Source organism: Setaria italica, chromosome IV (assembly GCF_000263155.2).
Source record: "Setaria italica strain Yugu1 chromosome IV, Setaria_italica_v2.0, whole genome shotgun sequence".
Lineage (NCBI taxonomy): Eukaryota > Viridiplantae > Streptophyta > Magnoliopsida > Poales > Poaceae > Setaria > Setaria italica.
The window spans coordinates 19,474,267-19,488,373 of NC_028453.1; the positions used below are offsets into that span (position 1 = coordinate 19,474,267).

The 14,107-nt window shown below is 45.3% G+C and overlaps 1 protein-coding gene across 1 annotated transcript; it reads right to left on the bottom strand.

Annotated features, from left to right (window-relative positions):
- Window positions 1–1,118: 1,118 nt before the first annotated feature.
- On the bottom strand, window positions 1,119–8,112 carry LOC101773783 (FKBP12-interacting protein of 37 kDa-like). Its single transcript, XM_022825655.1, is given in 13 exon segments — window positions 1,119–1,572; window positions 1,659–1,714; window positions 2,020–2,089; window positions 3,055–3,195; window positions 3,197–3,217; window positions 3,777–3,830; window positions 4,895–4,942; window positions 5,143–5,220; window positions 5,308–5,372; window positions 5,455–5,542; window positions 6,456–6,492; window positions 6,594–6,661; window positions 7,710–8,112. Coding segments are annotated over 13 exon segments (1,056 nt in total). The 5' UTR covers window positions 7,869–8,112; the 3' UTR covers window positions 1,119–1,401.
- Window positions 8,113–14,107: the final 5,995 nt, after the last annotated feature.

The window sequence follows — 14,107 nt, forward strand, 5'->3', positions numbered from 1 at the left end:
GGACTAAAAGACCCTCCCTTTTGTCCCGGTCTGATTTATCCGGATGGATTTTCGGGAGATATGCACCCGTACCAACCAGGACTAAAGGCCAATTCTCTACTAGTGAATGCCACTGGTTACATAAAAAAATATTTCATTCTATTCTCCCGAGCCCCACTCGCCGCCAGAGCGCCGCCCGTTGCTGCACCTGTGGCCGCCCGACCCCGCCACCCATCGTCGCCCCGCCGCCCAGACCAGCTGCCTGTCGCCACACCAGTCCCGCCAACCAGCCACGCCGCCTGTAGCCGCCCCAGCCACACTCGTCGCCACCCAGCCGCCCAGCCCCGCCACCTGTTGCCACCGCAGCCCTGCCCGTCGCCGCCCGTTGCCGTCCCACCCCACTCTCCAAGCTCCGCCCGTCGCCACCCTAGCCCCGCCGCTGGCCGCCCCACCCGCCGCCCGCCGCCCGTCGACGCCTGTCGCCGCCCACCACCCAAGCCCCATACCCGTCGCCCGCCCAGCCCCGCCGCCCGTCCCCATCCCCATCGCCGCTGGCCGCCCAGCGCCGCCCCCGTCGCCGCCCACCCCGCCACCCAAGCCCCGCCCCGATCGTCGCCCAGCCCTGCCACCCGTCTTGCCCCGACTGGAAAAGCTATCCAGTGGAAGAAGATGGGATAGAGAGGATGACAAGTGGGGTAAGTTGGGGGGCAACAATGGCAATTCACACTGAAATCGATCTTTTTTGGAGCTGAGAGCACCCATCTAGCCAAACACCCCATTTTAGTTCTGGAGTTTTGGAACGAAACTGACTCCACGTGGAGTTCTGGAGTGGAGCAGCTTCACCCGGAGTTGGAGCCATGCCAAACAGGGCCTAATTGGTTGCCAGACTCTGGGGCGGCGCTCTGCCAACACGTTAGCGCCACATGCGCATTGGATCACCTCAGCTAGCAGTCCGGAATTCAGATGCACGTCTCAGATGTCAGTATGAATCCAAAGGGAGTCTAGGCGCTATGCAATGCAGAGGCATTGCATCTTTGGAGGGTCTGGTAGGTATCAAGATGGCACAAACCAATCACATTGTTGAGCATCAACCCTAACAGTAGGCACTACTGAGACACTCAAATGGTGCAACTGACCCATGAGAGCACAGCATTTTGCAGGACCATAAGAATCACAAGTTATGCAACAGTTCTAGTTAAGCTTCAGCAACAGTGCCCATCAAAATTAAACAAGCACTAGCCACCAAGGCTCAGAAATAAGCAGGGTCTGTTGCATACACTGCGTGATATACCAGTACTTTTGGTACAGTACTTTTGGTACATCAGCATCCCAGGAAATAGTCACTTGAAGTCTGCATAGTATACATATAGATTTCTCAGGACAACCCACTGCACCTAGTTGCCAGCCAAACCGGAAACCGCCTCAACTTTCCACTTTCACATGCATTGGATCTGAAGCTGTATTCATATCATTTGCAGCTTCGTCTCTCTCCTCAACCGCTTCATCGTGACTAGCTTCTTTCTGGGAAAGCACCTCCTTCAATCTTGCAAGCTCTAGATCCTTGGCTCCCAACTCCTCTTGCAGAATGGACACCTGTAAAAGGTGCGAGCCAAAGATCTTTAGTGGCCTAAAAAGGCAACTAACCAATAGTACCCTGTAGTAACAATGGTGAAGCTTACCATTTCATTTGATCTCTCTACGTCATTTGTTACACCATCCATGTGTTTATACAAAACTGACAACACAACAAAAGAAAAAGGTCAAAATAGCTATGGTTTCATAACAGAATAAGCAATTTACTTAATAGAAACTTGTGAGATTCTGTTGTAACTCACTAAAAGAAACATGCAAACTAGCGCTGAAATCTAATCGTGGTAGCATAGTTCAATAAATGTCAAATAACCAAAAAAATCTAGATGGGAAGTGTTGCGAAGGGTACTCTTGGTAGTGCACTAATACTCCAACACCAATCACTGAGAAGCAAAAAAAGAATAATTATAAAGAATGCAGTTCATACAGATGAGAGATAAAATCACTAACCATCAAATTGATTCCTGAGCTCATTGTTCTGAGACTTCAGAACCGCAATTTTCATTCCAAGCTCATGGATCTGCACCAAAGATACATCGTTAAAAAGCATTGTTACAAGTCTGTTTATTTTCACAGGGCATATTAGGATTTGAGAAAGACAAAATTTCACAGATTTTTAACACTTAGTTCAGCTATATGCTTGCTTAGTGTAGGAACATTGTAAGCAATAGATTTGTATTTCTCAGATCTTTTAATACAATATTAATTTGTAGCAATTTAAAACCCACTCCAATCCACAATACTTGTTATTTAGCCTCTTCACTATCTTCAAAATACTTGTTCTACAACTTCGAGGTGATTTTGACTCTCTTTTTCAATCTTACCTCTCATTAATTCCATTAAATAGTAAGTAGTTTTGGCATCATAAATGCACACTGTTGAGAATATAAACTAGGTATAGGATGGCCATTTTATTTACTTCCTTAATCCTTGTGCCAAAGGCTAAAACATGTGTTATAAATCAGAGGGAGTATATTGTAAAAACAAACTGGTGGTCAACGTATGCTTCTAAGTCCAGTCTCAATGGAAAGTTTCATAGGAGTTTCATGAGCATTAAAATATATGCCACATCAGCAATTTTGCTCACTTGGCATGGTCATTATGAGGAGAGAGAAGGGGGAGTTTCAAGAGATGAGAGAGAAGGGGGAGGTTCAAGAGATGAGAGAGGAGTTTCATCTCCATGACACCTCGCAAGTAACTATGAGAATGTGCACTGAGACTGGCCTAAAGACTTCTCCAAACCCTAATACACCCTACAAAAAGAACTGAAGGGAGTAGTTGGGTAAGAAGCTATTATAGGCATTCACATCAGATGCATTATTTGCATAACCTGAGCAGAATTTTTTTATTATGATAAATTTCTGGTTGTTCAATCAAAGTGACCAGACTCTTTATCCTCTTACAATGATCTTAAAAACAATAAAAAAGCATTTCAGAATTTTATATGGTAACAAGGTAACCAGGAGTTTGTGTAGAAGGGATTACTTTTCCTTCTGATGCCATGGCCCCAATCTCTTCATTTTCTTCTTGCAAAGTTCTACATTTAGCCATTAGCATTTTTCCAAGTTTGCTTGATGGAGTAAAATTGACAGCAGCAACATTGTCCTGAAGCTCCTTGATTTTTTTTCTCTTTCTCCTCCACAAGATTCTGCAGAAAAGTAGCCTATAAGATTTGGTGTGCATGGACAATTGTTTAGACTTTAGAAATAACCAGTGAGTCTCAAGATATGGCAGTTTTAGCTTTCCTAGGCCACTAAATTTACATAAGTTTCAAATTCTAATGCATCATCATAATTCATGGTCCTCAACCTAAGGTGTAATACATTACTTCGATGGCCTACAAAAACAAATAAGATTATATGACGAAATTATTGTTTTCCTTTTCCCAAAATAACATATTCGTTGCTTTTGACCATTCATTCCTTAATGTATCTTTTTACAAGGAAACCAATACAGAAATTTCTTGTGATATTGTATACATGTAATCAACGAGATTATGCACTTGCATATTATGATACCAACATTTCAGAAGAGTATAAATGATAGTGCACAAGGAAATCATCAATATCCTATTGTGTTTCTTTTAGGAAACACACAGCAAAGTGTTTTCTAAGCATCAAACACATCAAATTGTGTTGCGTGTTCTAAACGTACAGGTACAAGATGATATAATATAAGAACTATCTGATTCAGGGAATGTGACTAACCTTTAAGTGTGTAAATTCTTCATGAATTGCTGGATCAAGCAATAATCTCCTTGTCTTTTAGTCATACAAAAGAATGAACTAAAATTAATCAACATTGGTTAAAACAAAAGAAAAATTAAGACAACTATTGAGGACATTGTCTATAGTAGAACTCAAGTAGTTTTTAAGATTTGACTGTGAGAAACTGTATCAATCTTACTATGCAAGTCAAGGCAACCATAAAAAAGGTAATTCATTGAGAAATTAAAAAATAATAATATAATTTGCCTTCGCTGTCAAATGCCTTACACGAAACTTACGGTTTATTTCTCCCTATTCTAGTATCCCATCTTTTCAAGCTGTGGCATTCTGTCCCTGCCACTGTACTTTCCTCTGCTAATGCCATATTGAACTAAGGATTGTACAAAGAGTGTGCCACGCATTAGTTTATCAACATACCTCTTTTTTTCCCAAACATGCAAGAGCATTGCATGTCATTGCATTAAATAAGAAATAAAATACTATACAAAATTCAATACAATTCCCTTAGTAGTAAAAAGGTGAGCACACCACGTCCCTCTGATTTTGCCTTAAACTCAAAGCAGAGTATCTCAGCGGTTTCATTGGTTACAGCGGTTTCACCCTCCCCGGGGCGGAGGAAACAACAACCCTACTGCATTGGTATTGGTGTTCATTGCTCTTCCATTTTTATATTATACCAAATTCAATATAGAAGGGAAAAACATTCTAGATCTCCAAAAGGTGATGTGTTGATGAAAATAATAGAATTATTAAGACAAAAATAAACCTAGTTTTACTTCAACCAAAGTTGTACAGTAGGCAACAATGAATGAGGAGCTCACTAAGGCACAGTTTCCATGCAAAAGTTTGATGAGAGGGAGGGAGGGAGGGAGATTGTCAGCCCCCAACCGAGCCCTTTCTATGATAAGGTTTTTTCTCCCAAGATAAGTAAGCATAACAGAGCAGCTGCATTTGGATGCTTATGCGGGACTTCTGGTAAAACTTTTATTTGGGTGTGCAGTGCTGAATTGGTCATTAACCCCAGCATGTAAAAACAAAATACATTTAAATGCATGAAAATTTGACATAAATAATAACATAAGGAGCAATATGTTTACCTGCATTGATGGTGGCCTTAATTGAGTTTTTAAATCTCTAACCGCGGACTGTGAATTCATACACAAAACACCAACAATCAGCACGAGAATGAGAAACCACAAGGTGCACAAAACAACAGCAGGAATTGCTAATAATCCCATCAAAATAAGCTAAATCTTGATAATAAGTTTCCAACTAGTTGCCATTGTGAACTGTGTAGTATAGATTAAAAACATAAATAAATTAAAAAATGTCTTCGAGAGGGTACCTTCAGTTCTGCAATCTCCTGCTCTCGTTTAGCAAATGTTACGATAAAAGCTGCCTCCCTTTTCTTTGCTTTCTCCAGCTGAGTATGTAACAACAAAATAAAATTGAACCAAAGAAGAACCATTTTGCCAGTCCCTTATACTAAAAAAATGGCAAAAAGACAAACCTGCTCCCTCAATGACTCCTCCGATGACTTCAGGTTACTGAGGTATGAAACCACTGAAACAGGATCTATATTTAAAATAACTATTATACTTGGTGATTTGGTTGACCATACAAAATATTTGGATGGATTTGTATTTAATTCATGAACCTGGATTAGCTCCAGAAGGTACAGCTGGAATTTTCTGAAATGCTGAATGCCACTTCTCGATTTCTGATTTAGCAGCTTCCAGTTCCACCTGTGATATAATATAGTTCAATCATTTCCAGCGACAAAAGGGTCATGAATTTTTAACTGGGTAGAGCAATCAAAGTGTCACTGTAATAAAGTGGAAGCAACAGTCAAGTGACTAACTGCACAAGTCTATATTACTTGATCCACCAAATCTTTAATTTTGTTCTGCCTTAACCTTCAAAAAAGGGTTCATCATTTCAGTAGCGCTAGTGCAATAATACTTATAGACTGTTGGCTTTCTACAGTCAAGTTTGACTTCGCTGGGCTTTTAGTTGAGATATTTTATAATGCTAACATATCAGCAGCAATGCAGATCCAGTTATTGCCAGCGATGCCAGTATAACAGCATAGATTGCCCTCATCACCAAACCAGGCTTTTCCCTGTTGGCAGGGGTTTCTGAATTCTGATCATGGTCAATTTTTAGGAAAAGCTGATACCTATCTTTCTTAACTGAAATAGATGCCGTGCAATGCAAATATTATCATTAAGACTCAATTAGTAGATCTTATCAGTGAATAATTGAACTCAGCTTCAAACCAACAAATTAAGGATAGACTAGCCAAGTAGCTAACTTATTGGTCGATGCTATACGCAACATTAGATATGTGCTACAATAAGCTGTGTCGATAAGTTGTATTTCTTGGTAGATGTAAAAACATGAGTTCTACACCATATTAAGCAAGAAACTAGCAGTAACAATTTTTGCATATTCTCCTTATCGTTAGTGACATGTATTTTCTTTCAACTCGCAGGAAAACTGATTACTAACTGAAGTTGCTTTTTCACTGACCAAACTTGTACAAAAGTATAGATTAATAAAATAGTAGAACATATAACATATTGTACAACTAGATAACAGTTTCTTAATGCACTAGTAAATGAGAATAGAATAAAAGGTGGAGGGATGACAACAAACCTGGCAGGATGCAAGGCTATGTTTACAGTCCTGCAAACTTCAAAGGGAACGAGTGTTAGTCTCATCTACAATATAAATGCTTTTATATGCTAACAGAAAAACATTGGTTCAAAAGGTCAAACATGAAATGTGATATACCTTTCACGAAGAGACAGAATCATTCCCGTCGCAGCTCCTGGAGCACTTTCCTCAACCTTTGTCTTTGCCTGCACCACAAAATACAGTTTTAATGCATGCCTAGTATCGAGCTAGCAAGATATGTTCAAAATTAAAATATTTTGATCAAGTATCATCTAACTGTAGTTTAGAAGCCACTTTATTTCCAAGCTGATGATAACCAAAGTGTGGTTCACATATGTTCTATATTGACTAATTTTAGTATTGGGAAAACAAGCACAATCAGAGCACTACTTAAAGTGAGCTTTCCAGCATACGAAATGTGTTTCTTTCCAGCCCCAGTTATCAGTCAAAACAGCAGAATTTCAAGTCGCCCCAGTAGTAATGTAACAAATCTTAAGGGCTGAGAAGTGCTATTTTATTGCTTACTACATCACTTACCAGTGTATATAATCAACTATACCCAATCCTAGGAAGGATATATCATCTTTCCATTATACCACAAACTATTTGGCTTCCAACTGCATATCTATTAAGAAAACAGCCATATGATAAAGTACACCTAATTTTCGGTGCCTGGAATTGTGGTTACAAGGCCAGGATGCATGGTTTTCTTACCTCGTCTTTTCTGGTTTAACTACTTTTGAGGGCGAGTCAGATTGGCTTCCATAATAATTCACTTCCTTATCCCTAGCTTGGCAAGTCAAGGCTAACAATCCTAGCATGCCCTGAATAGGTAACCATTTTTCACTTATAATGTTGCAAAGCACAAGCCTATTTGGCAGAAGATACTATTTGGGATAGATCTGAAGTCTATTATCAGGTCAGTTGATGTGGGCTAATGGGTTAAGTTGGGTGGGATGGGTCTGACACATAGAAGAGAAGAGAATGTTAATCATGGCTTATACAAACAAATCCCAAATAATCCACCCGCACAACCCACTCCCCCCGCCCCTCCTCCCAGGGTACAAGAAGCAATTTTCCACACACAATCCATCCACAAACTGCCACCTCCACACTCACATTCCAAATCCTATAATATAGCAGATACTCCGTCTGATAAATTTCACTACGAATTCTTCCAGCGGCCAAATGAGAGTCAATTTACCGAAACAATAGCAATATCAATCACCTAACCTTCTTGGAAGCAAAGACGTCATCGTCATCGTCGTCCAGGTCGCCAAACGACCTCTTCTCACCTGCAGAGAGGAAAACAGCAGCCACAACAAGAAGGTAGAAATAACAAACCAAGTGGGACGCAATCACCCAAAAGAAGCCAATGCCAGCTGCAGACATGCCCCCAAAAATTTTCTACAAAAACCCTAAACCAATACTCGCATGCCCAAGGATACCTGGATCCGTGTTCATCTGAACCGACGACCGGCACGGAGGAAGGTGAACAGAGAGCCTGCCTGCAAGGTTGGGGGATTGTTGTCCTCTATCAGTTGGAAGCAAACAGGTGGAGGTCGCCAGCGGCGGGCGGCGGTGTTCAACCGGGCTTGATGCTTGAGGACGGCGGTGGGGGATTGTGCTTAGGAGGACCCGGCGGCTATGTTAGCATGTGTTTGGTTTTGGAACGATGCAAGTTAGGTCAGAGCCGACCCACTTTTCTGGGTTGGGTTCGACCCATCTCTTGTTTGATTGCAAGGATGGGTTGGACCCAGTTTTTTGTTTGATTGGAATTAGAGGGATAAAGTGGGTTGGAGTGGTTCCATCTCTTGTTTGGTTGGAGGTTAGGGATGGATAGTGAATATGCTCACCTACTTGGTGAGATTACCACACACATTTGCTGGCTTGATCCGTAACTCAAGTTTGGGGGAAGTTTGTAAAGAAAATAAACAAAGTTTGTTGTGATATCTGTGCGAGTTTGGACTGCATTTGCATTGCATGACATTGGTGAGTTAAACGTGTACAGTATAAATTAACCAATTCAACTAAACATCAACCATTCAACGCATTGCTGAAACCAGGTCAGATCACATTGCTAAGTTAAACCTGCAGCAGTCAATTACGAAGCCGAAACCAGCTCAGAGGAAACAGAGACAACTCAATCTCATCAGTCAATCTACATAGTCATTGCAACAATTGAATTAAACATCATCCATTCAGTCAACTATTTGTCCATCTGAATGGTGGTTGAATCAACCCAATGGCACAGCCACCTTCAAATTCAAAGAGATACATGGTAGGGTTTCCTTACCTTGGAGAGAAGGGGAGGCAGCGGACGGGAGGGTCGGCGACGGGCGTCGGGCGAGATCCAGCCGGGAGAGATGGGTGACCGGGTGAGGTGAGGGAGGCGGATGGGAGTGGAGGCGGCGGAGAGTAGGGGAGGCGGACGGGAGGGGGCGCCGAAGGGCGTCGGGCGAGGTCCAGCCGGGAGATATGGATGAATGTGAGGGGAGGTGGCGGATGGCAGTGGAGGCGGCGGAGAGTAGGGGAGGTGACGGGAGGGCCGGCGACCGGCGTCAGGCGAGATCCAGCCGGGAGAGATGGGTGACCGGGTGAGGAGAGGCGGCGGAGGGTAGGGGAGGCGACGGATGGCAGGGGAGGCGGCGGTGGATGCGCCTGGCGGCGGGGGCGGAGAGACGGGGGTGAGAGGGGTGACGATAGGGTTTGGGCGGAGATAGCTGGAGCACGCACGATTCGCGTGACGCGCGGAATCTACTGTGTCGGCGTGGTCGTTGGTTTCGGAGAAACACAAGCGAACCCGCATCTTGCCCGAATATTCGCTCGTAGGTCCGAATATTTTTTATAATCTATATACCTTATATCGATATCTATACCTATATATACCTATTATTAAAGCAAACAATGTCTCTGCCAGTAATTTTCGTCCGTCACGCTCATTTCGCAAAAAACCCCTTAGACTTTCATGAAATCAACCTGCAGTCCAATTGTGAATATAGGGGGGTTCGGGTGGAAAAAAGGGGAAAGCAAAAAACCCCTCAGACTTTCGTGAAATCAACCCGCAGTCCAATTGTGAATATAGGAGGGGCTCGGGTGGAAAAAAGAGGAAAGCGAGGGATTAAAGGGAAAAGAGCTTTAGCTCCCTCGTCCCCCTCCCTCGGGGGATCGAGATCCGCCGCACTCCGTCCGGCCATCCGACTCCGGGCCCGACGCCGCCCGGCAGTGGACTGGCGGGCGGCGGCCGGAGCGGGGCGCCCCGACGCTCCCTCGCGCTGCCCCTGCGCGCAGCCTCAGCTGGAGCTCGTCGGCGTTTGGGAAGGCACCGTTGGGGGAGCATGGCTACGGGCATCGGAGGCACGCCGGATCCAAGCGGAGCTACCTCGTCCCAGGTTTCCGGCGGTCTCGCCGGCGGCGTGAGCTCAAGCGATGGAGCTCTGGAGTAAGCTGCGGAACCTGGACGCCTACCCGAAGGTGAACGAGGACTTCTACAGCCGCACCCTCTCCGGCGGCCTCATCACCATCCTCTCCTCCCTCGCCATCCTTCTCCTCCTCTTCTCCGAGATCCGTACGTATCATCACCCCCTCGTTTCTCTCCCCTTCGACGTCTTCACCTCAGATCCCTTTTAATTTCGCTCTAGCTGCGGCGCAGCTTGATCTCGCCGTACCATCTCGGTGATTTAGCGAAGTGAATGCGTTCGGATGTGAGATAAGGGTAGTTTGTGGTGGATTGAATTGTTCGCCTTTTCATACCATTGGCATGAATTCGAAGCAGTAGTTGGTTAAAATTGGCGGCCCCATTAACATGTATTGAGATTCGGGTACAAAGATTTAATCGAAGGCATTTGGTATAATAGGGGACGGTGTTAAATGTATTGATTTGGCAGCAGCGTCATGGTGGTTTTGTTTCAGTTTTGATGCTTTATCCAAGTGGTCAACAGAGGACTGAATATGCAATGATTTTTTTTACCTTTTGCGGCAGTCAGTCAGCTTCTAAACATACACCAACTCCAATTTTACATGTTCTCATTCTAGCTAGACTGGAAATGCCTAACGAGTAGCTCTTTTTCAACGAAACTTGTTCTGGGTGGTTAGCTAAAGCAGGCCATTGTCGAGCGTTATCCATGCTGGTATGGTTCGCATCGGCACATGCAGAGAACTGGGTGAGCGAACCTGAAGATACCCTAGAGCTTGACCATTTGCTGCAGTAGATTACCGAGTTGAAAGCACTTGGTCTCATCGAGATTAACGTGGTGGCTAGTTTTCTGAAGAGAAGGGTTCAGCCGCTTCAGAAACGGGCTCACTCAGGGAGTGAGTACATAGGATTTAACGATCCATCACGTATATCCAATGAGGATATATTTGACGATGATGTGGAGGCGCTGCTGGCCAAGTTCTTCAGGAACTACGAGGGAGTACCAGTGATCCCTGCAGCTCTTCGGCAGTATGATGCCTGGTATGAGCCAGAAGTGGTATGTCCTTGCACTTGACTTGTATTTTTTTGACTTTTGTGATATTTGTTTTGAATATCGACTTGTTTTTTGTAGTCCCAAGTTCTTGCCGGCTACTTGGCGCAATCGGAAGAAGAAGAAACTGTTGTTGAGGAGTCAGAGGATGAGCCCTTCCTCCTATGAAGAAACGCAGAGTAGTTCGCAAGATGTCTGCTGCTAAGTCTGCTTCAACTCCTGAGAAGTCTCAGGGTGCCAAGGTATGTAACCGTATACTCACTTGTAGCTGATAGATTTTTACTTGCAATCTTATGATTATTTTGTCTTGTTCAAAAGGCTGGCGATGCGGTACATGGTGATGATGAGGCTGCTTTCGGAGAAGTAGTCATGACCGACCCGGGCATCGGTATTGTGTCTGTTGAGAAGGTGGCAGAGGAGCTGCCACCAGCGGATGCTGAAGTAGCCCTCGAGCTGACCGCACAGGCTACGTCAGCTGCCGCGCCGCCGGTTGCTGACCAGGCAGTCCTGGGATTGCCCGTCGGAGTAGCGGGTGTTGCGAAGGAAGTGTCGCCAGTAGTTGCTACTGGTTCCTTGTTGTCCAGTGTGATTGCTAGTGGTAAGCTTTCTTTCACGACTAGTTTTGTTAGTCTGAATTGTATTGTAGTCTTGACGTTGTGTTTCTCAGGCCTTGGCGAGAAGACAGCGCCAGCAGCTGTTCCTGTGGCGCCGAGTACTCAGCCACATGTTGCCGAGAAGAAACGTGTGCGGTTGTCGCCACGCTCAACTCAATGAGTTTGTTTGTCCTTGGTATATATCTTTAAGTTGTCTTGAAGTCGTATAATGACTTTGTACTTTGATGTAGGGATGCGGAAGAGACTATCTTTGTGGAGGCAGGAATAGAGTCGTATCCCCCGACTACTTTTTCTGCTCCCTTGGAGGATATTATTGTCGAAGAAGTACCCGAAGTTGACGCTAGTCGCCTTGGAGCTACCATGTCTATGCTTCAAGAAGTGATTCGCTCGGTGGAGGTCCCCTCCATTGCTTCGGGTTCTGGAAATGCTTCTTTGTCGACATCTACTAGCGGAGCTCTGGCTGTAGTGGATGTGGAAAAATCCAAAGAATCAACTGCTCCAGGTATGTATCCAAAGTCCTGGTATTGTAGTCGTAGCATTCAGGTGACTGATGATAATCTTTTTAGGTACTGCTTTGGGTGCAGCTGCTCATCTTGCGAAGAGTACTCAAAGTCCAGTACTTAGCCTTCCATCTGAGTCAGAGTTCCAGAGAGTTGTCGATGTGTTTCGGAGCTTCCAGGTGTGTTTTTATTGCTTTGTCACACAGATTGAGTAATTTTAAGGTCTTTAACTGATTGCATTGCTTTGCACACTCGGACCCTTCAGGAACAAAGCCATCAATTGGAGCAGGAGTGTGTCCAACTTACAGAATCCTTGAGGGTTCATGAAGGTGGAGCGAAATCCTTTGCTGTGGAGCGGTCAGATCACGAAGTCTTGCAGCAGAAGCTGGAGAGCCACTACAAGTCTTTGAATAAAAAGTATCAAGGTGAGTACTTTGTATCTTTCAAGTATGTCCGACTGTAGTCGGTTGTGTTTGAACTTGGCCGTTTTTGTAGAGCTCAAGAGGCAAGAGGCTGCTGCTAGTAGCCAACTCCTTGACTGGAGAAACGTGCACGACCGAGTGGCGGATGAAGCTGAACGTCTTCAGGCCGTGCTAACAGAAGCACAAGCTACTTGCGAGCATCAGCGAGACAGGAAGATTCAGAATGGGGTGATGCTTGCTATGGCCATGGTGGCATGCAGAGACCATGTCCAGACCATAGGAAGACTTCGGGGCGAACTCCAAGAGTTGACTGTGGCAGCTCAAGATTTGGTGAACGCCATTGCCCCCGTGGAAGAGGACGCAGGACCTCAATCACTAGTCGAGCGATTGAAGGCTGCCCCGGGTAAGGTGGCGGGTCTCTGCAAGGCTGTTTGCAAACAAGTCCTTGCTGTGGTAAAGTCATACTACCCGAGGGCAGATTTGTCGGCGGCTGGTGATGGCGTGGCTCGCAACTGCACAGAAGAAGCTTATGTGCAGTACCTCGAAGAGGTGGAACCAATCGCGTCCAAGATATCTGAATTTGTATCTCTAGAGGAGCCTTGAACTTTTATGTACTCTTGCAGTTTTTTCGAGTACCTTGAATGATACTTTGAGAGATGAATGCTTGTTCTTTCTTTTGTTGCGTGAAGTGGTTGTCTTAATGTGGGTGAGGAGTAGTTCACTCTGTCTCGCCCGACCCAAGGTCCCGGGGTCGGATATGCCCGACCCTTTGAGGATGGAACTCCGCCTTGCCCGACCCTTGGTCCTAGGGTAGGATGCGCCTGACCCCTTGCCGTAAGGCTTCGTACCGCCCGACCCCTGAGTAGAGGGTCGGCCTTCTCCAAGCCCCCGAGACAATGGTGCATTTTGAGCGCAGGTCATGCTTGGCTGGAGTAGTTCTGAGTGTCGAGTAGTCGTGATGCTGTCGAGTACTCTACTTTTTGGGGATGCACGGGTGTACTGTACTCTTTTATCCTTTATTGCATGAATGCTTTCACATGGGCAAAGTCAGAGGTCGTCAGACTCATTGATCACGGGCGCATAGTAACTCCTGGGTGGGTAGTAGTTGTAGCGCTTGGCTATAAAAAGATCCCCCTGGAGGTCGACCCGAATCAAGTTTCTGAGTAGCAATGGATTACCTTCGGTTACTGTTGTTTGAGTGTAGAGAGCCTTCAAAGAGTACACCGGTGCTAGAAGATTCCTCGTAGATTGAGACCACTTTCCCTTCACAGACTCTAGCGCTCGTAGGGATAGCCGTGATGCTAGAAGAATCATCGTAGGAGGTTTCATCGCGCGCCTCATCTTGCAGCTCGTGATCCAGTGGAGTACGCGCTGGAACTCGTGAGTGATGGGTGATGAGTGCCGCGGTCTTTATCCCGCTCTCTTAGAGGTAGAGGTGTGGCCGTAGAGTGGGTTGGTTCGGCAAGGCTAGCAAAAGAGCAGCCTTGGTTCCCTCTTGGCGCGGTGCGCAGGATTCATCGTTGCCGCTGTCAAAGCAGAGGCGGTACAGGAGTTCCTAGCGTTGCCTTGGGTAGAGGACCTGGATATGGCTGCGTTTTGCGCAGCTTCCTTGCGTGTAGGCCCTCCCCA